General features: G+C 40.8%; 1 protein-coding gene across 1 annotated transcript in view; it reads left to right on the top strand.

Annotated features, from left to right (window-relative positions):
- Positions 1-17,985, top strand: part of ABCA9 (ATP binding cassette subfamily A member 9) — a 43,197-nt gene extending 25,212 nt beyond the window's left edge. Inside the window, exons 23-39 of the mRNA XM_054709497.1 lie at positions 701-808; positions 2,555-2,728; positions 3,137-3,250; positions 5,834-5,953; positions 6,882-6,950; positions 7,394-7,485; positions 8,638-8,758; positions 9,356-9,476; positions 10,151-10,242; positions 11,075-11,235; positions 11,945-12,020; positions 12,100-12,194; positions 12,874-12,993; positions 13,195-13,335; positions 14,998-15,077; positions 16,845-16,900; positions 17,031-17,985. Of these exons, the coding sequence (XP_054565472.1) occupies positions 701-808; positions 2,555-2,728; positions 3,137-3,250; positions 5,834-5,953; positions 6,882-6,950; positions 7,394-7,485; positions 8,638-8,758; positions 9,356-9,476; positions 10,151-10,242; positions 11,075-11,235; positions 11,945-12,020; positions 12,100-12,194; positions 12,874-12,993; positions 13,195-13,335; positions 14,998-15,077; positions 16,845-16,900; positions 17,031-17,129 (1,839 nt within the window). The 3' untranslated portion in view covers positions 17,130-17,985. The remainder of the gene's footprint in view (positions 1-700; positions 809-2,554; positions 2,729-3,136; positions 3,251-5,833; positions 5,954-6,881; positions 6,951-7,393; positions 7,486-8,637; positions 8,759-9,355; positions 9,477-10,150; positions 10,243-11,074; positions 11,236-11,944; positions 12,021-12,099; positions 12,195-12,873; positions 12,994-13,194; positions 13,336-14,997; positions 15,078-16,844; positions 16,901-17,030) is intronic.
- Positions 17,986-21,911: the final 3,926 nt, after the last annotated feature.

The raw sequence follows: 21,911 nt of genomic DNA, 5'->3' as shown, positions 1-21,911 counted from the left end.
AGTAAGATGATCTCAAAACTCATGATTTCAGACCTCATGATACAGATGGTTTGCAGTGTAGTAAGGCAACTGATCATAGATCAGATCAAAGCTTCTAGCAAAACCCAAGGCCTTCTTTGACCTGTACAGGATTTTGACATTTTTAAGACTTAATGCCCTTATGTGGAATGTGTGCTGATCATTTTTCTCCAAGCCCCATCACTTTTATTTCCTATCATCCCCCTACTCATTCATTTATATCTACCAGGTCCCCAAATGCATTTGAATTTGCTACTTATGCACTAGTTTGAGCCAGAGGAATGATTCTTCATAAGTGTTGGACTGAGGTGATTTGGCACCAATTTCTGAGAGTAGCATTTGCAGTTCATAAGCTCTGTTGCCCATAGAGACATCAGCCTAAATAAAGTCAGAGAGCAGACGTTTTGTGCTTACTTTGCATGTTATTAACTGTGGGACCTTGGCCAATTCTTGCAACCTGGTGGCACTTGCTTCCTCCTAAGTAAAGCAGGAGGCATGTTCAAAGTTCCCATGTAGTTGCAACTTGTGATTGAAAATTAATGTGGAAAGAAATTGTAAAGAGAACCTTGGGAAGTATCTTTGGTGGTCAGATTGGTTGATTTATTTGAGTGATTTAGTTAAGAAAGTAGAAATGAACCTTATACCCAATTGCCATCAACTCTTGTGTTCTGCACTATTTCAGGAGGCCATGTCCGAGGAGTATGAGTCCATGAGCAATGCCTTCTTCTGGATACCTGGGGCGGCCTGTTTTACTCCTTTCATTGCCATGAGCAGCATCGGTGACTATAAAGTAAGAAGGGTTGACAAAGTGTTTACATGTTCTTAATGCCCAGGGAATGCTTCCCCATCTTCTGACTATAAATTTATGTGTAGGTGGTACACCTAATTTATATACCTGAAACAATGAACAACCAAGCATTTTCATTAAAGGTTGGCACTATAAAGAAAATGCTATTTTTCTTAAACCAAGAAGAGATCTCAGGAAGGGCAGATTAGGAGATATCATCATCTAACAGGAAGTGGGAGTTTTATCTGGTCTATCACTTAGTTTTATTTCTAGACGCTTACCCACAAACATCCCTTCTTCCTGGATGAGCATAACAGCCTCCCTAACTGCTAAGGCGATGGGGCCTCATTTGTCATCTCCTATTCCATTTTCCTTGTTAATTACCTGCCTAAATCTTGTCAGTGGTTCCTTATCAAGCCAAGGAGTAAGAATGAAATACTTGAATAGCCTCAAAAACCTGGGTGGACCCGGGTGTTTCCACTTGGATCTGATGCCACTCTCATCTTGATAGCCATGTCCAGCTCTACTGGCTTCTTTCCAGGTCCCCTAAACTTCACCTCTACCCACTGCCCGGCCTTCTCTCCTCCTAGTCTCCTTGCCTGCAATGCTCTTGACCTGGCACATGGGTACTCCTACTTGTTGCTTAGACCCTAACCTTTCACAAAGGACCCCTCCCTCCCTACCCCAATCCCGTATTACAATGCATCTCCTTTGTAAAGCCTCTCCTATGACCCTGAACCTCCTAACACTTTTAATTTCACTTGTTTTCCATTTTTAATTTTAATAACATTTTTAAATTATGTAGCTATTGTTGTACTTATTTGCTTATTGCCTTTTTATCCACCCCTCCCACCCCTCCGCAACTTAAACTCTACAAGAGCTCTTTAACCAATGCTAAGTCAGGCACATGAACAAATGAATAAATAGGATGTGTCAGCCCTCTAATGTGTCCTAGCTGTCATTCTCTTTCCTGCTTCCTTCCAGCTGTACTCTCCTTTCCAGAATACTTATCTGCTTTCCAACTTTCCCCTTAGTTCATCTTTTTTCATAGACTCAATTTTAGATTTAAAATTTTAATTGCTTTTGTGCTTTACTGTTAGAATAGGCCAAGTTATATTTTAGGACCTTATGTTAAAACCATCACCACAACAAAATACAGCTTATAGTGTGGTCCACAATATCAAAAGCCACTACTAGTTTTCACTTACATTAATGAAAAGTATGGTTTGCTTCAAGACGGGGAGTGTAACATTTTAATGGAAGACTTCTTAGGCCAACCTAAAGAAGCCATTTTTAATGAAATCGACTAGTGAGATGATCATTTCTTAGACCCCAAATAAAAAGCCAATTATAAATGCACTATTGATATCCGGCATACAATTCATCTATCTTATAGGAAGTTGTAAACCTACATCTTTTGGTTATTTGTACAATTAGCAAGTCTTCAAGATGTCAAAGGGAGGAGTAGCTTTGGAAAGAAAGGAACACGTATCTTCTCATTGAGGCAATGCCTAGTCATTCTGTGACGAAATGTAAGCTAGATATGTGGGTGCATTTTCCCTTTAGAGAATGAAGTCATCATGTGGTTTACAGCATTATTAATACCCCAGAAGCAGGAGTGTGGCATGTGAAACCTATTTACTAAGTCAGCATAACATATAGAAGGAACATAGAACATTTGTGACTACATAGTTGTAATTTCTCAGCCTGAACGAGCAGTACCTTTGATGACTTTGTTTTTTTAATCAGAAAAAAGCTTATTCCCAGCTCCGGATCTCAGGCCTCCACCCTTCTGCTTACTGGTTCGGGCAGGCGTTGGTGGATGTCCCACTGAACTTCTTGATCCTCCTTGTGATGCAAATAATGGATTACATTTTTAACCCAGATGAAATGATAGTTATAATCCAAAACTTGTTAATTCAGGTAAGTGGCAAAAATTAGGAAATGGTTTATTAGATTTTTAAAAATGTATATTTTATTGATTCTTACAGAGAGGAAGGGAGAGGGATAGAGAGTTAGAAACATCGATGAGAGAGAAACATCAATCAGCTGCCTCCTGCACACCCCGTACTGGGGATGTGCCCGCAACCAAGGTACATGCCCTTGACCGGAATCGAACCTGGACCCTTCAGTCTGCAGGCTGACGCTCTATCCACTGCGCCAAACCGGTTAGGGCTAGATTATTTTTAATGGATGCGGTAACATTATTCATCTTAAACCAAAGAACTTCACCTTACTTCTGCTAGCGTATAGCTTGGAAAGTTGGGGTTTAAGTGTGAATACTTTCCTAGATCGCGTTTACCTTCTTCAACCTTAATCTTCTCTTTTCAGATCCTGTGTAGTATTGGATATGTCACATCTCTTATTATCTTGACATATGTGATTTCATTCATTTTTCGCAATGGGAGGAAAAATAGTGGCCTTTGGTCATTTTTCTTCTTAATTGTAAGTAATCAAACAGTGCACATTGTTTTGTTTTGTTTTTAAACCAGTTTATATAATTTTAAGAATGTATATTTTAATCTTTATACTAAACAGATGGGTAAATTAATGTAACTCTCTAGGAAATTCTAAATAAGATAATCATAGACATACATAAAATACTGTATGTGAGGGTGTGCACCATTTATAAACCAGGACCTCAAACATGTCTCCAGGGGTAGCCTGTCCCTGGAGCTAGAGACTTCTACCTTCAATAGTTCACTTACAATTTCACTTGAATATTTAAAAAACACCTCCAGGATCACATTTCTAAAATATAATCCTTTCCTCAATCCTGTTCTTTTTTGTCTCTTAATATCTGTCTTTACTACAGTGCACTCTACCAAGATAATTGCTCATACCAGAAATCTAGACTTATCTTCGATTCCTCTCTGTTTCTCCTCATATTCAATTCATTTATATGTCCTTAAAACTCAACGTTTCTCAAGTCTGTTTGGTGTGTCTCAGTGTCACTTCCACTCCCATTGTCTAAGCTTTCAGCATCTCTCTACTGGAGTATTGCAACAGATCTGTAACTGGTCTCCCGCTTTCTACTCTTGTCTTCTGTAATAATCAACATGATCCTTTTAAAATAAAATGTTATTGAACAGTGTAACCTACATATGGAAAGTACACCATAGATTTGTTTATCCGGTTTCTGAACTTAATAAAAGTGGAATCATGTAGAAACTCATAGAAACAGAGTAAAATGCTGGTTACCAGGGGCTGAGGGTAGGGGAAATGTCAGTCAAAGAATACTAACTTCCAGTTATAAGATGAGTAAGTTCTGGGGATCTGATGTACAGTATAATGATTATTGTTCACAATATTATATATTTGAAAGGGGCTAAGAAAGTAGACTTCAAATTTTCCCACTATAACAACAATGACAAAATGGTAATTATATGTGGTGAAGGATGTGTTAACGAACATGATTTTGGTAATCTGTTCATAACATAAAAATGTATCAAATGATCACATTGTACATCTTAAACTTACAAAATCTTATTTGTCAATTATATTTCCATAATGCTAGGAAAAAAGATGAGCCACTTAAAGATGAAATTCATTCAACCAAGAAATAAGCCAAAATAAAGAATTCAACAAAATAAAAACTACTATAAAAGCATCAGTAGGGGTCACTGAACTCTGTTAAACATGTGTAAATATTAGATAACTTTGAGAATCATGGTTAGGTCATATTTATATAGAAAAATCCTCAAATTTAATGGTTCCTTTTATAAAGCAAGCATAACTTTAATAACAATGCTGTGAAAGATATAGTAAAAAAGAAAATCCCTGAGAAATTTAATCAGAAAAATTAAGGATAGCTCTCTAAATAAAAAGATGTCCAAGCAACCCCAGAAATAAATTTTTAAAATAATAATAATAAATACTCAGGTGTGATTTATTTCGGAATAAACTGATGGCTGAGTATTAGCAGCTGTCTAACCAAAAAAAGAAAACTGCCTTTGTTAAAAAAATACTGTACAACTCCTTTTTAAAAATATATATATTTGTATTGGTTTCCGAGAGAAAGGGAGAGGGACAGAGAGAGAAAAAACATCAATGATGAGAGAAAACCATTTACTGGCTGCCTCCCGCATGCCCCCTACTAGGGATTGAGCCTGAAACTTGGGCATGTGCCCTTGACTGGAATTGAACCAGGGACCCTTTAGTCTGCAGTCCAACGCTCTATCCACTGAGCCAAGCCAGCGAGGGCCCATACAATACTTTTTTTTTCAAAAGCTGAGCAAAATGAAAATATAAATTTAGAAACACAAATTACCAAAAACCAGTATCATATTAAATGGTAATTATATAGTTATTCACCTAATATCAGCAGTAAAATGAAGACACATATAATCATTAATATAATGACCTGTCTCAGTGAGATGGCATGATGTGTACTCTAACTCATGGTCTATAGTAGAATAGACTGTCACCATCTTTTGGAAAAATAATCTGTTAGTAACTACGGAAAATTTAAGTGCGCAAACTTCTCAGAATCTCTCCTTAAGGATTAAAAATGTAAATATACAAAAATTTATGTCGATGAGCATTTATAGGAGCAGAGAAATTGGAACATCATTTCTAAAAGCGAAATTATTACATTCTTGCACATCCATTCAACGAGATACTAAGCAGCTAGGAAATGAATAGCTGGTATGCCAAAAACTGAAGGGGTGTCTTTGACCTACTGGGCAATGGAAAATTGCAGAATGTGGAGTATTGTGTAATGAATGGATCCTTTGTCAGAATCTAAATTTAGTAAAAACTCCTGCTGGTTTGTATGTACATTGAATTTCAGAAACCCTGTTGTGTCTTAAAAACGTCATACTCCATCCAGTACAGAATTGTGACAATGCAAGGCAGAATTCTCTGTGTTGCAAAAGAAAAAAAAATTAAATGGCAGTACTGGCTTGGGAAGTTGAGATGGAAATTGAAAATAAGAACATTTACAAGATGAAGCTCCACTCTCTTGCAAAACATCAAAAAGTTCAGATTGTTGCACTTTAGTGAAACTGTACTGTGTTTCTATTTTAGGTCACCATCTTCTCGATAGTTTCTACTGAAATAAATAATTATGGATTTCTAGGGATGTTAACCTGTACCATATTGATACCACCTTTCACACTGATTGGCTCTCTATTAATTATCTCAAGGGTAAGAATCTCACTCTTGTCCCTTGGTCATGAAATGTGTGGCCATTGAAGGCAGCCTTGAATATTGTAAAAATGTAGGTAGAGTTTTCAGTTGTACAAGGTTTGAGGTCTCTGTCTTCCGAAAGCCAATTCACTTACCACAGGCAAGAATCATGTTCTTATTCAATAAGAAAGCCTGCCTTGGTTTATGAAGGTCAAAGGCAACGCCACAATAGTAGAACTTCATAGTTCTCATGATAACCCTCACTCCTAGGAACAAATGATCCAACTGAGAGGCCAATGATATGCCCTTCTTATGGTATTTTGGAAGACATATCAGGTTTAAGGCTCCTCATAGGCATGCAATGGGAAATATCAAGTATCTGGTTAGATACATGAGTCTGATATTCAGTATGCAGGGTTTTGAGGATTTGGGGGACTTAAAGCTAAACACTTGAGATTCCTCAGCATGTAAGTGACATTTAAGTCCATGGAACTAGGTGATATAACCTACAGAGTAAGTATAAGTAGAATGAAAAGACAGCCCATGGACTTGGCCTTGAACTCCAAAATTTAAAGATCAAGAAGGAATTGTTGTGTGCCAGGATCTATTCTCAGACATGCTCCTTAATGACATAGAGCACCCATATATAAGGATGTACATCAGCACCACTTAGTTTCTCCTAGCAGGGCAAATCCTGCTAACTCGCAGTGTTCAATATAAAAGCATTGGAGGCGACAGCATAAGCACAGGGTAGCAGGTCACCGAGTGGCATGAGAAGCAAGGAGGACATGCTGCACAGTCAGAAATTGACTTTTACCTGGTGCATGAGCAAGAATTACGTAGAAGGCTGGCAAGGTTGTGTAATGGGCATTAACTTGTCTTAAGTGAGATGAGATTCATGCACAGATGGAGGTTCATCTAAATACACCTTTTTCTCACTTTTCAGATTTCTCCTGACTCGGTGGAATATTTAGGAGCTTCAGAGCAGTATCTAATTTATCTGGCATTGGTGATAGTAAGAAGACATTTCCATTTAAATGTTCTTGCATGAGGGGAATGCATTTGTATGCTTTGCACTAAATTAAAAATTTAATTTTACTCCTTAAATATTTGGCACTTTACACTTTTGAACACAGACACACACACACACCAACAGAGGCTTTAAATTCTGGACCACTAATTTTATAATGATTGTCTGAGACTGAGTATGAAACCCAAACTCTCACTGGCATGAACAGAGTCAGTATCAGTGTACTTCTCCTTATGTCATGCTGTCTCTGGAGAGCAGTGAAGCCAACTCTGCGAGTTTCGTAGAATATTAAACACAATTTCTCAATCTCGTGAAAATGTTATCAAATCTACCTTTGTATATGCTCAAACTCCTTAAGTCACGTCTCATATTGAAATTGTTGTTTTTCATGGTGATGCTAATTTTGATTGTTTTTTCCCCCCTCATAGCCTTACCTTCAATCTTTCATTTTCCTTTTCATTCTTCGGTGTCTGGAGATGAACTTTAGGAAGAAATCGATGAGAAAGGATCCTATATTCAGGTTGAGAGATTCATGTTTTATTTTAAAATTCCTTGTTAAAGACACTTTAATAGGCTTAAATCAATTGAGTAAAAAGTACTGTATAGGATTGTTTTTAAGGGACTGTGTAGTATACAAAATTATAATTCTTGGTATGTTAATAAGCTTATAATCTAGCAAGAGAAGCTACACTAGCACACATAAGACACTGAAAAAATAAGGCAGACCATAATTTCACTAACATTCTAGAAGAAAGACCTATAAAAGAGGTAGCACTTAAAAATAATGGCTAAATATAGACAAGTAATTGGATAAGTGTAGCCAATCCAGGAAGGAAAGGAGTCTGAACAAAAGGACAAAAATTGGAATAAATGCCACCACCCTATAGGTTCACGAAGGCTGCTGGAATTAACTTGAAGCCTTGTGTTGGAGGTTAATAGGAAATTAAAATTAAGCTAGATATTGGAGTGTCTTGGAATAGGGAACCACAGGGAATGTTTTACAGATTATGCAATCAGAAACAGAGTGTGTTTAAAAAACCTTGCCTAACTCAAAAAATATGAATCAAGCTCAAGTCTAATGTAGTCGGTAGAGCAAAAGAGTGACAAGATGACAATCATGGTTTAGGAAATCTACTGACTGCAGCAATTTGGGATAGCATGAGGGAAAGAGACAGGAATCAGCAGGAATCGGCGGGGATGATGAAGAAAAAGGTTAGATTGGTAGAAGCCAGGAAAGAGTGATTCTGATACATGTTCCCAAGATGTGAAAGTGCTCAGAAACTGGTGATTACATATCTTAGGATCTCTGGGACACATCCCTGATTCCAAATGTTTTGATCCATTCTTCTCACAAAGCCTTCAGAATTCCAAAATTACAGTCCCTAGATTCCTTTATCAACTCTGTCAGAGTGTGAGTACTGTTTTATTATTTATAAAAGTCACATCCAACACAGAGAATGAAACTTAGACCAAAAGCAAGGATGATGTGAAAGCACTATTATTTGAATCATTGCTGGAAAGTAGGCTGTCTGCAAGGCACAGGGCACAGAGTTAGAAGCATGGAGATCATGTGGTGCTCACAGTTACTCAGTCTATGCAAATAATAGCAGTTTACACAAAGTTCATTATTTCTGCTACAAGTTGTTCAACTGGAAACCTGCTCTGATTTTAGAATTTCGCCAAGAAGCAGTAAGTTTTTTCCAAACCCAGAGGAACCGGAAGGGGAGGATGAAGATGTTCAGATGGAAAGAATGAGAGCAGCGAATGCTGTGACTATCCCGGACTCTGATGAGGTGGAACTACTAGCAATACTCTTCATCATATACTACTGTCTGTCAGATGAAGTGGGCAACTATCTAATCTGAATTTGGGGGCAGAGACATACACACACACACTTTGAGGTTCTTCCATCCTTGCCCATAGAGCTCATTACTTGATTTCAGTAAATATGCCAAGCCAGCAGAGATCCAAGAACACACACAAGTTACTTTTTCAGTCATAGTTTTGGTGGGTAAGGCTAACAATCACAAAGACTAAAAAACTTGAAAAAGATTTTGGGAGCAAAGCAATTCAGAGGAGAGAGTTCACCTGAGGTGTATGTGTGTATGTATGCGCATGTGTGTGTGTGTGACTATGAGTGTGTGTCTCAGCAGACTTATTGGTTTGATCAATGTCTCTGTTGCTCTTTTTTGAGGAAGGGCAAGCATGAGTCAGATGATACAGTGCAAATGTCCTTTTGAAGATTGGGGGAGTTTGGTTTAAAATGGCAGTTTTGAGGAGAACTGGTTGGATTCGCTATTTTATATTGGGAAAGATCTGGCCAGAAGAAGGGAGTATGGGACACTCACTCATCTCAAGGTGATAATGTTGTTATTCCCTTGTCTTTCCAGAAACCAGTCATCATCGCCAATTGTCTCCGGAAGGAATATGTAGGCAAAAAGAAAAACTGCTTTGCCAAGAAGAAGAAGAAGAAAGTTGCCACAAGAAATGTCTCTTTCTGTGTTAAAAAAGGTTGGAAGCAGTAGTTCTGCTAGCAGGGTGATCTTGACCTCTGAAGATGAGGTCTTTTGAAGGGAATAATGCCATCCAAATATGGGACCATCCACTGCTCAACATGAAAGGCAGCCAACTCATCAGAAGTGGAACTCTAATCCACATGCTTCACAGCCTGTTACAGCCATTTGTTCTTTCCATAGAAGACATTAATGTCTGTTCTGCTAAAACAAACAAAAAGAACACCATCCAAAAAGGATGCAGTGCTTATGTTAAGAAGGATGGGATAGCTTTCTAAGTAGTAACATTAATTTCACAGCAGGAAATGCTGCACAGAAGGCAACTCACCAGGCTGCAGTAGCTCATTCTTCATACCTAACAAGTGGCACATTTCGCTTAAGTGTCGGGGAAATGCAACAGGCACTGGAATAAAAATTTGTTTCAATTCCATCTCAGCCTCTTATTGGCCGCATGACCTTGGGCAAGATATTGATCATCTTTACACCTTAGTTTCCTCGCCCATAAAATGAAGGGACGTAAGAACACTCAACTCTGTGTGTGGGGTGCGGGATAAGTGAAATAATGTACATAGCACGTTTGACACATAGTGAGAGCCCTCAAATCTTATGTGCTTTTATTTTTAAAATTGTTTGCGGTTATAATTCTGAGCATACCTTTTTTTTTTTTTTCAGGTGAAGTTATAGGTCTGTTAGGACACAATGGAGCTGGTAAAAGCACAACCATTAAGATGATAACTGGAGACTCAAAACCAACCGCAGGAGAGGTCAGTGACACACACAGAAGGGGGCTCATGAACGCTGCCTTGATGAGACGTTTTACGATACATGTTGATGACAATCTTTAAAGGCACAGGTGATCTTTTCCTACTAATCAATGTGATTTATGCATTGAATGAAGAGGATAAATTAATAAAAGTTTCTCTCCTTAATTTCTAAAAGTAGGTGTTGAATAGAGCTGCATGTTACCTATACTATGCCTTGTATTGAATGAAAAAATAGAGACATTAAAAGGAGAGATTTTGGAAAGGAAAGCTAGACATTTACTTTACTGGAGGTCAGAGATCTTTGTTTTGTGGATTGATGTATCCTGAGAACTTGTTAAATTGAATTGCCAAGATCCAGTATTCATTCAGGAAACAGAGATCATACGTTTGAGGGAAATTGAGTAACTGTCTAAATTCCATAGCAAACACTAGAAAAGTATATGAATGGCACTTGGCTGTATGTCCAGGCTAAGTCGGGTGAAATGACGGACAGAGGTCCAAAGTCAAACAATGGACACACGAATAAGCAAACTTGAATTCAACCACGGTGATAGGCTTAGTGATAAAGCCTAAACTAGAATGGAGGGATAGAACGATATGGAATATCTGCCTTCTGATGTATTGAGTTCCTGTCATCTTTTCCCCAGAGCTAAGTGATTACTTAGGGACTTGTGTACTCTTGGCAGCCATGTGTGTAAGAGGAGGACACCATTGCAGTATGCTCACATGCACGCGCGCGCGCGCGCGCACACACACACACACACACACACACACACACACACACACCACACCACAATTTTGGCCAGAAGGTGAGAATGAACTTTTTGTGTAGGTGATTTTGAAAAGGAACAGCGGAGAAGATGCCCTCAAGTTCCTGGGGTACTGCCCTCAGGAGAATGCACTGTGGCCCAACCTGACAGTGAGGGAGCACCTGGACGTGTTCACAGCTGTGAAAGGGCTGAGGAAAGCGGATGCCTCAGTCGCCATCACAAGGTACCTGGGGGGAGACACATCTGTCCTCTACTAGAGTGATGTCATAGATTCACAAAAAACTAAGGAAGGACCATTCTAACTGATGACTCCATACTTACTGGTATGGGAAAAAACTTGTTCACCTAGACCCCAATTCAGCATTATGTTCTCTCATTTTAAGCCTGGAGAGGAAAAGTCTAGTGATTATTCTTAATACAAAAATAAGTCATTAAAAATGTGAGTTTAAAAACCACGAAAGGGCCCTGGCTAGTGTGGCTTAATTGGTTGGAGCATCGTCTCATTCACTGAAGGGTTGTGGCTCCATTCCCGTCAGGGCACATATCCAGGTTGGGGTTTCAATCCTCTGCACGCTGGAGGCAACCAATATATCTTTCTTTCTCTCCCCCTTTTTCCCTCTCTCCCTCCCTCCCTTCTTCATCTTCCTCTCAATAAATAAAGTAAAATAAAAAAAATGGAAGCTTCATGAAGTATCCAAGATAATTTGAATTTTTTAAAATTTTACTTTTCCATTACAGTTGACCTTCAATATTATTTTATATTAGTTTTAGTATACAGACTAATGGTTAGACTGTCAAATATAGTTTCAATTTTATGATCACTCTGAATAGTGCTGTTAAACATCCTACACTGTAGTCTTCTGATTCGCCCTGTCTCCCACGTGCCTTCCAGTTGTGCGCTGGTAATGTGGATTGACTCCTGTTTCCTTCAGGTTGGTGGAGGCGCTCAAGCTGCAGGAGGAGCTGAAGCGCCCCGTGAAGGCCTTATCAGAGGGAATCAAGAGAAAGGTAGGGGCGGGGCTGGGGTTACCCCAGGAGGCCCACTGATCCCAGATCCCTGCCAGATGCGCCCTTCCTCTCCTTCCAGCTGTGCTTCGCGCTGAGCATCCTGGGAAACCCATCGGTGGTGCTGCTGGACGAGCCGTCCACGGGCATGGACCCCGCGGGGCAGCAGCAGATGTGGTGAGGGGATGTTATGAGCAACCCAAAGTGAAAGTGTTGTAGTTAGCAAATGAAAGAACTCAGTATTATCAGGAAAAGCAATAGTATTGGGGGCAGGGGAATCTGATAGCCCACTGCAGCCAATTTTTATGGAGGGAAAAAAGATATTCTAACAAATTAATACTCAAGAATTTCATTGTCATCTTAGATTGGGTGTGCATGGCCCGATTTTATACTCAATGAGATCAATCTACATTAAGTTTTTCTGCGACATCTCCCGATACATAATTCTATTGGAACAAAATAATTCTTTAACTATTTTAGGATATATTTTGAAATCTGTCATTTTGCACTTTGGTGTATATGTCATTATTATCATGTTTTTAAATACGTTCTCTCTTTTTCTATCTTTTTTTCCTACTGCCTTCTCATAAAAATTTTTGAAATTTTTATAAACCTTTACACAATGTCATTCTCTACATTATTCAGCCCAAGCCTTGCACTGAATTATTCACTCTAAACAGTAGTTTGGTTATTTCCATGCCTGTTACCCCTGCAAACAAACAAACAAAAATCCTTTCTTTGTGTGATCTGAACTCACTGATTATTCCGTATGTGCCCATGAAAACGTATTTAAATTTTTCTTTTCATATTACCTTGGCATTCCCCCTAGTGAACATTTCCCTTGCTCTAACATTAGGCAGGCCATCCGGGCCACCTTTAGAAACACGGAGAGGGGCGCCCTCCTGACCACCCATTACATGGCGGAGGCAGAGGCCGTGTGTGACCGTGTGGCCATCATGGTGTCCGGAAGGCTGAGGTGAGTGCCCACACGAGGTCCCCAGTCATGCCCTGCACAAAGGACATTTCCCTGCTCATGGCATCACTGTGAGGAGCAGGAGGGGCTGGCTGCTCCGGCTCTCCCTGGTCCTTCCCTGGCCTCCAGAAGCGAAAAATCACCAGCAGTAGATTTCTCTCTCCCTTTTCTTGATTGACCTCCTCCTCCTACCCCTTCCTCCAGATGTATCGGTTCCATCCAGCACCTGAAGAGCAAATTTGGCAAGGATTACCTGCTGGAGATGAAGGTGAAGACCCTCGCCCATTTGGAGCCCCTTCACAGCGAAATCCTGAGGCTTTTCCCCCAGGCTGCTCGGCAGGAAAGGTAAACCCAGGCGTCGGTCTGTTTCACTTTGGTCTCCGTTTTATTTTCTATCTTCTCATTCTTTTTTTTTTTTTTTTTTAACTTTGTGGTCATTGTGAAAAATTCCTATTGAAAGTCCCAAACCCAAGGGCTACTACAGGAGGGGAACAAGAGAACAAAGTGCTCATTGGGAAACTGATTCTGTCAAGGAAAGGTGCAGGTACTAACCGGTACAGGCACCTAGTTCATTTCAGTTGTCCTTTAAGAGAGTGAAGCCACCCCCATTCAAGGAGATCAGTGCCAGGCAGCAGTCAGCCTCACTGAACGGTGTCTCTTAGTGTTTTTATTACCAGGAACATTATCAAGTAATGAATGGCCCAGGAGGCTCAGGTAGGTTAGACCATGCCATATAACTTGTGGTGGGGCCGGGAGGTGAGCCTAGTCTTCGTTAGTTAAATAGGATTCTCACTAGGAGAGAAGAAGGATGATAAGGAATCGGCTCTGCCCTTCCAGAGGAGTGCGCAAGGTCGGATTCCTGCCCTTTGTCTCCCGTTCCTGCCTCGAGTAAAAGGGTCCTCTTCTTAAGAGCCTTGGAATGGCTCTGCTTTGTACATGGACTTCCTGTTGTTCAAAGAGCGTTCACTGTGGCTGTTTCCAGCGCTGTACAGATGTGTACCTGCAGACAAGTTATTGGTGCCATTGTAGCTCCTTTTCACTTACTTTTTACCTATGTCATGGTTTTTTTTTTTTCAATTACTGCTTATATTCAGTGTTATTTTGTAGTAGTTTCAGGTATACAGCATAGTGGTTAGAGAGTCATATACTTTACTAAGTGATCCCCCTGATATTTCCAGTATCCACCTGGCACCATACATAGTTATTATAATATTACTAGAGGCCTGGTGCACGAAATTCATGCACAGGGGTGTGTGTCCCTCAGCCCAGCCTGCACACTCTCCAATCTGGGACCCCTTGAGGGATGTCCGAATGCCTGTTTAGGATCGGGCCTAAACAGGCAGTTGGACATCCCTCTCACAATCCAGGACTACTGGCTCCCAACTACTCACCTGCCTGCCTTCCTGATTGCCCCTAACCGCTTCTGCCTGCCAGCCTGATTGATGCCTAACTGCTCTCCTGCCAGCCTGTTTGCCCCTAACTGCCCTCCCCTGCTGGCCTGGTCACCCACAACTGCCCTCCCTTGCAGACCTGGTCCCTTGCAACTGCCCTCCCCTGCTGGCCATCTTGTGGCAGCCATCTTGTGTCCACATGGGGGCAGCCATCTTGTGTGTTGGAGTGATGGTCAATTTGCATATTACTCTTTTATTAGATAGGATTGATTATCTTTCCTATGCTGTACTTTACATCCCCGGGACAGTTTTCTAACTGCCCATTTGTAGTTCTTAATCCTTTTACCTTTTCCACCCAGCCTCCCAACCGCCCCCCCCCCAAAAAAAACAAACAACAAACAAAAAAAAAACCTGGCAACTGGCAAAATTTTCTCTGTATCTATGAGTCTGTTTCAGCTTTCTTTCTTTGGTTGGTTGGTTCTTTAGAGAAATGCACATCAAAGCCACAGTGAGATACCACTTCACTCCTGTCAGACTGTTGCTCCTTTTTGGATGTTCACTCGTCAGGGGTTGTGCTCTTAAAGCCCGGAGTTCAGCCTCACTCTTTTCCTTCCAGGTACTCCTCCCTGATGGTCTATAAGTTGCCTGTTGAGGATGTGAGACCTTTATCGCAGGCTTTCTTCAAATTAGAGATCGGTAAGAGCAAGTATTTAGAGGTAAGACCCTGGGAAACAGCCCTAACGGGTTTGGCTCAGTGGATGGAGCCTAGGACTGAAGGGTCCCAGGTTTGATTCCAGTCAAGAGCACATGCCTAGGTTGTGGGCTCAAAACCCAGGAGGGGGCGTGCAGGAGCCAATCAATGATTCTCTCTCATTGATGTTTCTGTCTCTCTCTCCCCCTCTCCCTTTCTATCTGAAATTAATAAAAATATATTTTCTTAAAAGGACTCTGGGAAACAGACACATTCAAAGCTAAACACCTTCCCTTCCTGATTTGTCTTTCTTTCTTTTTGTTTTGCCAGTCATCAGTCATTAGCTCCCTCTTCCCCTTGAGTTAAGCTTAGGATGGCCCCAGACAAGGTTTCTTTTCACCTTCTGATTCTGCCGGTCCCTTCACTCTGTGGTCTATTGGTCCATTTACCACACAGACCATTTTGCCCTTTTGACCAATTTTGCAGCACTCAAATCGGAAGGATTCCCACAATGGGGTCTGATCAACAGGAAGGATTTTATAATTAACTAGAGGCCTGGTGCATGAAATTAATGTGGGGGGGGGTATCCTTCAGACCAGCCTACACCCTCTCCAATCCGGGACCCCTTGAGGGATGTCCGATCCCCAAACTGGCAGTTGGGTATCTCACTCGCAATCCGGGACTGCTGGCTCCTAACCGCTCAGCTGCCTGCCTGCCTGATCGCCCCTAACCACTCTGCCTGCCTGTCTGATCACCCCTAACTGCCTCTGCCTGCCTGTCTGATCGCCCCTAACTGCCTCTGCCTCGGCCCCCACCACTGTAGCTTTGTCGCAAGGAGCTTTGTCTGGAAGGAGGACTGGATGACCAAAAGATGTCCGCTCAACCCAGTCTAATTAGCATATTACCCTTTTATTAGTATAGATTAGAAGCCGGGAGAGAGATGTTCCAGGAAGGCTGCCTCCCTGGAATACCATGGAGCTTTTTCTTAAGAGCCTTCCTGTGTTCTGCTTTCAAAAATGTCCCCTCCCTCCTCAAATGCCTTCTGATGTGCTTAGTTTGCTGAAATGGAAGTCCTGATTTAGGGGATAAAACAATATTTTTATCAGTTTCCTATCCTGTTATGTGAAGATTACACAAAGTACAAGATATCAAAATGTCCTAAGCTAGTGTTTTTCTCTCCAAATGTTAAGGTAGCCATAGTTACATTCTCAGCAGCAATGCATGTATTGAAATTATGGAGCTAGGCCAAGTAGCATGGATGCAAAAGGCCTGCCCCATTATTATTTCTTTACCTTGCCACATAGACTCATTCTTACATATAATCAGATTGCTTTGGGCTAATGCAAGTTGCAGCGAAATTAGAGCCTCCAAGGTCCCCTTCTTCCTTCAGATTTGAAGACTTGAAGCTAGGGAGGTGAGATGGTCAGTTTTGTCTCTCTTCTTACACTATTCACCTCTACTCATAGGCTGATGGTTTAGGCCTCCCTAGTATAAGGAGAGGAGAGAAGAGCTAATATGGAAGCAAAGCTTGATTTGATCGTTAGAGCTGTCCTATGACAGCAGGGCCTGACTCCCTTTCTCTTGTGGGTGCTTTTGAGGGTTCTTTGATGAGACCCTCTCCCCTCCCATCTTTAGCCTCTGACCACAGCTTCCCGGGGTGAGTGATGCCTCCTCCTCTTGGCCTTTGGGTACTTTTTATACATGACTTTGGTACAACTTTCAGGATCCAAAATATATGACCTCCTAATGCCCATCCATCCATCCTTGTGCAGTTAAACAGAGCTTCGACCTGGAGGAGTACAGCCTGTCACAGTCCACCCTGGAGCAGGTGGGTCCGTTTTAGAGATTTTTTTATCACCCATGGAATATAAAGGTGCAATATATGCATACCCTTTGCACGCACTCGGAGCTCCAGGAGGCAGTGTGACACCCTCTCTCTGTCTTTTCCTCCACGGCAGGTCTTCCTGGAGCTCTCCAAGGAGCAGGAGCTGCAGGACTTCGATGAGGAAGTTGATCTCTCTGTGAGGTGGAAGCTCCTCCAGCAGGAAGAGCCCTAAAGGCTCTTTATTGTTCTTTAGGCCTGTGACTCTTTTTCAGTTAATATTTTATAGCATTATCATACCTTATCGCAGACACGGACAGGGTACTTTTGAAACGAATGTCATGACTTTTTCTCAATAATATCACCTACGGTGGGACTAAAGAAGCCAGGCCATACAGCCTCTGGACCAGCAGCCAAATTTCACATTTCATGCAGTAGCAAACACAAATAATACATTTATTATAGAATTGTTTATGTTTATGAGGATGATGCAGGGATTGCTTATTTTCTTTCTCTGAACTTGAAAATATAGGATATTTTCTTATCTTTTTTATTATAATAGAAAGTAAGATGATGCTAATTATGGGGGAAAGGGAGTCAGTTGATTACATGACAGCATAGTCTATCTTTGCTTTTTGTAATTCACTTTTTTTTTTTTTACTTAATTCACTGGTTTTCCTTTGCTGGCAATTTTAGGATTTTACATTTTAGAGTCTGTGTTTTGCCTATTGTAACTAATAAGGAAATTTGAAAACTGTTAAAATAAATAATTGCAGTAAGACAAGTTGATGAAAAAATACATACGTTTACATACAATTTTGAAACATATTTTTGATTTTATGTTGTCTTATGATGCCAGGATGCAAAACACTAGAACTTTATAGATCTTAATTTCCCATGTCTGTACATGTTGTGATTTATTCAACTGGTAATACTATAAACACCTTAAAATTAACACAATATACTGTACACTCATACTTAGATGAGTTTTTATTGTTGTTGTTACTTTCATTGTTACATAAGTCACTGAGTTTATGGTAATTTGTTATGCAGCAATTAAAGTCTAATGCATTTTATAAATAAAATCATATTTAGAGAAGTTGACCTTCCCAAAGTCATAGGTCCCAAGACCCAGAATTCAAACCCAGGAGTCTGTCTGGTGGCACCTACTTTAAGATATCACCAAGCAGTTATTAAACACCTGATTGAGGTTGCAATGAATGTATAATGAACATTCCTTCAACTTGAAGTTTTGGTTACCTTTCAGGAAGAGAATCTGAGGAACACAATAGACACTATATAATCAGCTTCTAATTGTTATGATATCAACTACAATGATACAAGTATTTGAAGCTAAACACTATTTTTGCAGCCGAATCATAGCCAATTACAGTGGTAAGTTCAAATGACCCAGCTTTGAACCACAGAAATGATAAACCTTGATGTTGAAGGATTTCCAGTGCCCATTGAGAAAGTTAATTGCACTTCATTTTCAGGAGAATCACAGTGATGGATTATGTTGTTTGAATGGTACGAAGATCACTTGGAGATAAAATGCAGTTGTCTATTTTGTTGAATCATATTGAAATCAGCTGGGACACTGTTTCTTCTCTGGTGCAGTTTCTTTACTGAGAATCTGGGGGTAAAAATAGCCCCACTTAATTTTCTATGTCGTTAAGGTAGAGACAAGCCGATGCTCACTAATCCCATTCACCCTCTAAACAGACGGAAGACTTCATTGCCCAGGCTCCCTTACAGTTACTCTGGGATCATCTGTCTAGCCCTGGACTATAGAATATGGCAGAAATGATGTATGCCACTCTTGGGCCATTACCTAACTTTCCTGCTAGATTGTTTGTGAGGTTTCTCTTTCTCATATATGGGTCAGGAAATGAGGGGCTCCGAGATGCAGAGAGCACAATGGAAAGTACTCAAGTCCCTGAGTCACCATGTGGAGGTGAGCGGCCTAGAAGTGCCAGCAGGCCTGCATAGGACAGAGACATGAAATACATACACACACACACACTCCAGAACAAAACCACAAGCTGAACCACTTCAAGACACCCATGGAACTGCTGACATTATTGAGACTGCGGGGTTGTTACAACAGGCAGATAACATTTCACTGACTGATAAAGTAGATCATGCCAAGAAAGGGGTGGGACAAAAACCTGAACAGGGCACTGATGCAATTGCCAAAGACTTTTGTACTATCCCAAGCTGCCTGTCCCTGATCCTTGCCTAGATCAGGACTCTGCAAGGTGGATCCCTGCCACTTGCTCATCTGTGTTGACTCTATTACCAGTGGATATTTCCGTCAATCTCAGTTTATCACCACCAGACTGCTCTCAAGGTATTTAGATTGACAATAGTAACTTTCTGTTGTTACTGTTCATATAAATGTTTTCCTTGTTTTAATGTTTGTTTTGGGCAGCCTACATCCAAGGCTTGCCTGTGCCTCAACCGGGCCTGGGCAGCTGGGCAGCCGCCATCCCAGGTTTGCCTGTACCTTGCGCCTGCAGCCAGGTGGGGCTGACGGGACTGGACATCTTGTGGCTGTGAGCGCCGCCATCTTTGAGGGTGTTACAGTCAATTAGCATATTCCCTCTTTATTAGATAAGACTAGATGTGAATTAATAAACAGTGGCACTGTTGACATTAAACTGGGTAATTTCTCTTTGGGGGCGAGAGGAAGAAAGAGAAGTTGTCCTGTGTACTGTAGAATTTTAAGTGGCATTCCCCCTCTCTACCCACTAGATGCCAGGTGCAACCTGCCCCTGAGTGTGACAACCAAAAGTGTCCAAATCATCCTCCTTGCACTACAATGATATGTCAGGAGGATGTTGGGGGAAGGAGGGGAGGCTGGTCAAGGAGACTTCCTATATTTTTTGTTGAGCAAGTAGAACGTGGTACTATTTCCTGGGATTAAAAAAAAAAAAATAGAAAAGCTGTGATATGGGAAGCATAGAAGAATCCAGAATTTGCTTTTTAAAAAGTCCAACTCCTGACTAGATTGCCTGAGTCAGCAGGTCAATGTAGCTCACTCTTGGACAAATTGCTTTTTTATTGACCTCCAGCTATTCTTGGTTGGCTGGCTGTATTGTATCCTAAAGAAGTGTCTTACAGCGGGAATCTGATATTTGTAAATGTTCTTGTGTCTCAGACAAAAGGGGCTGGTTTCCAAATATAAATCACTACCTTTACAAACAAGAAGAAGTGGGGGATACATCACTATCTTTAAATAGTAAAAAAAAAAAAATAAAGAGGTTAGTCAGTGAAAAGCATTTTCTCCATTCAGGTGTTCTGATCTTTGAATTGACATCTTGATTTAGGAAATCTAATCAGGATTTGGAACTAATTTTGGATTCAGTGTTTTCCAGCCAAGAGAATTGCAGCCACAACCTCCCTCCAGAAAGCAGTCTGAATGAGGATTTTCAAAGCAGGGAAACAGTTCAACCATAATGCAAACCTGTGTGAGGGTGGGGCAAAGGTGTAATAGCCACCGTAATGAGAAGGTAAGTTCAGACTGAAGGTAAATAGGCAACTCCATACACTATAACAGGATATATTACAGGGCAATTTACCTATGGGAAACTGGGCTGGAGTGAACAGATTGCAAAGCAGTTGTTCACAAATTATTCTCCTCTACCAGACACCTGTTATAATACATTTTTTAAAATACATATTTTTATTGATTTGAGAGAGAAAGGAATGGAAATGGAGAGAGAGAGAGAGACTTTCTTGATGAAGAGAGAGAGAAACATCAATTGGCTGCCTCCTGCATGCCCCCTACCTCAAGCCCATGACCTAGGCATGTGCCCTGACCAGACATATACCTGGCTTTCTTATCACTGTTGCAGTAGAAACATTGATCTGACATAGTCTGCTACATCTACCCCAAATCAGAAGCACTCAGCCAACTTTTGTTTGAAGTTCACAGGTCTATGAATATTTGCAAAAGGGCACGGTATTATGAACTGAGTGGCTCAATTATGTGTAAACCAGAGGCCCAGTGCATGAAATTCGTGCACTTGTGGGGGATTCTCAGCCCGGCCTGTACCCTTTTGCAGTCCAGGAGCCCTCAGGGGATGTCCGACTGACAGCTTAGGCCCGCTTCCCATGGGGATCAGGCCTAAGCCATCAGTGGGACATCCTTAGCACTGCTGCAGAGGCGGGAGAGGCTCCTGTCACTGCTACTGTACTCACCAGCCATGAGCCTAGCTTCTGGCTGAGCAGCGCTTCCCTTGTGGGAGCACACTGACCACCAGGGGGCAGCTCCTGCATTGAGTGTCTGCCTCTGGTGGTCCGTGCACATCATAGTGACTCTTCCACCCTGAAGTCAATTTGCATATTAGCCTTTTATTATATGGGATCATTTATGCATGAGAAAACAAAGGCTCAATGCACATGAATGTAGCATGTTCTGGTTAATGTGCCCACCAAAATTTCATTAAAGAATATTGAAATGATAGTGGTTGTATCATAGATAGTGGGAATGACATATTCAGACCAGATGAAGTAGACTTTGGGGCATGGAAAGTTACCAGGGATAAAGATGGACATTATATAATGATAAAAATGCCAAGAAGACACAACCATCCTAAATGTGTATGCATCCAATACCACAACTTTCAATTACCTGAGGCAAAAATCTGTCAGATCTGAAAGGAAAAACAAAGCCTCTAATTTTTGTTAAAATCTTCACCACTCTTCTCCCATTAATCAATAGAACCAGTAGACAGGAAAACCAAAAAATAGAACAACCAAAAACAGAAAAACTTAACAGCAACCAACTAGATCTAACTGACATTTATATAACACTCCACTCAATCAATAGCAGAATATATCTCCTTGCATTTGGAATATTCACCCAGCCAGATGATATCTTGGATTATAAGACAGGTCCTACTTGATTTGACATACAAAATAAATTTTCTCACTATACAGTAATAGATTTGAACTAGAAATAATCCAAAGGTAACAGGAAAATCTATAGAGATTTGGAAAGGAAACAACA

The sequence above is a fragment of the Eptesicus fuscus genome, chromosome 20, assembly GCF_027574615.1.
Source record: "Eptesicus fuscus isolate TK198812 chromosome 20, DD_ASM_mEF_20220401, whole genome shotgun sequence".
Classification (NCBI taxonomy): domain Eukaryota; kingdom Metazoa; phylum Chordata; class Mammalia; order Chiroptera; family Vespertilionidae; genus Eptesicus; species Eptesicus fuscus.
The sequence above is the reverse complement of the archived record's forward strand: the minus strand, read 5'-3'. Positions and strand labels throughout refer to the sequence as shown.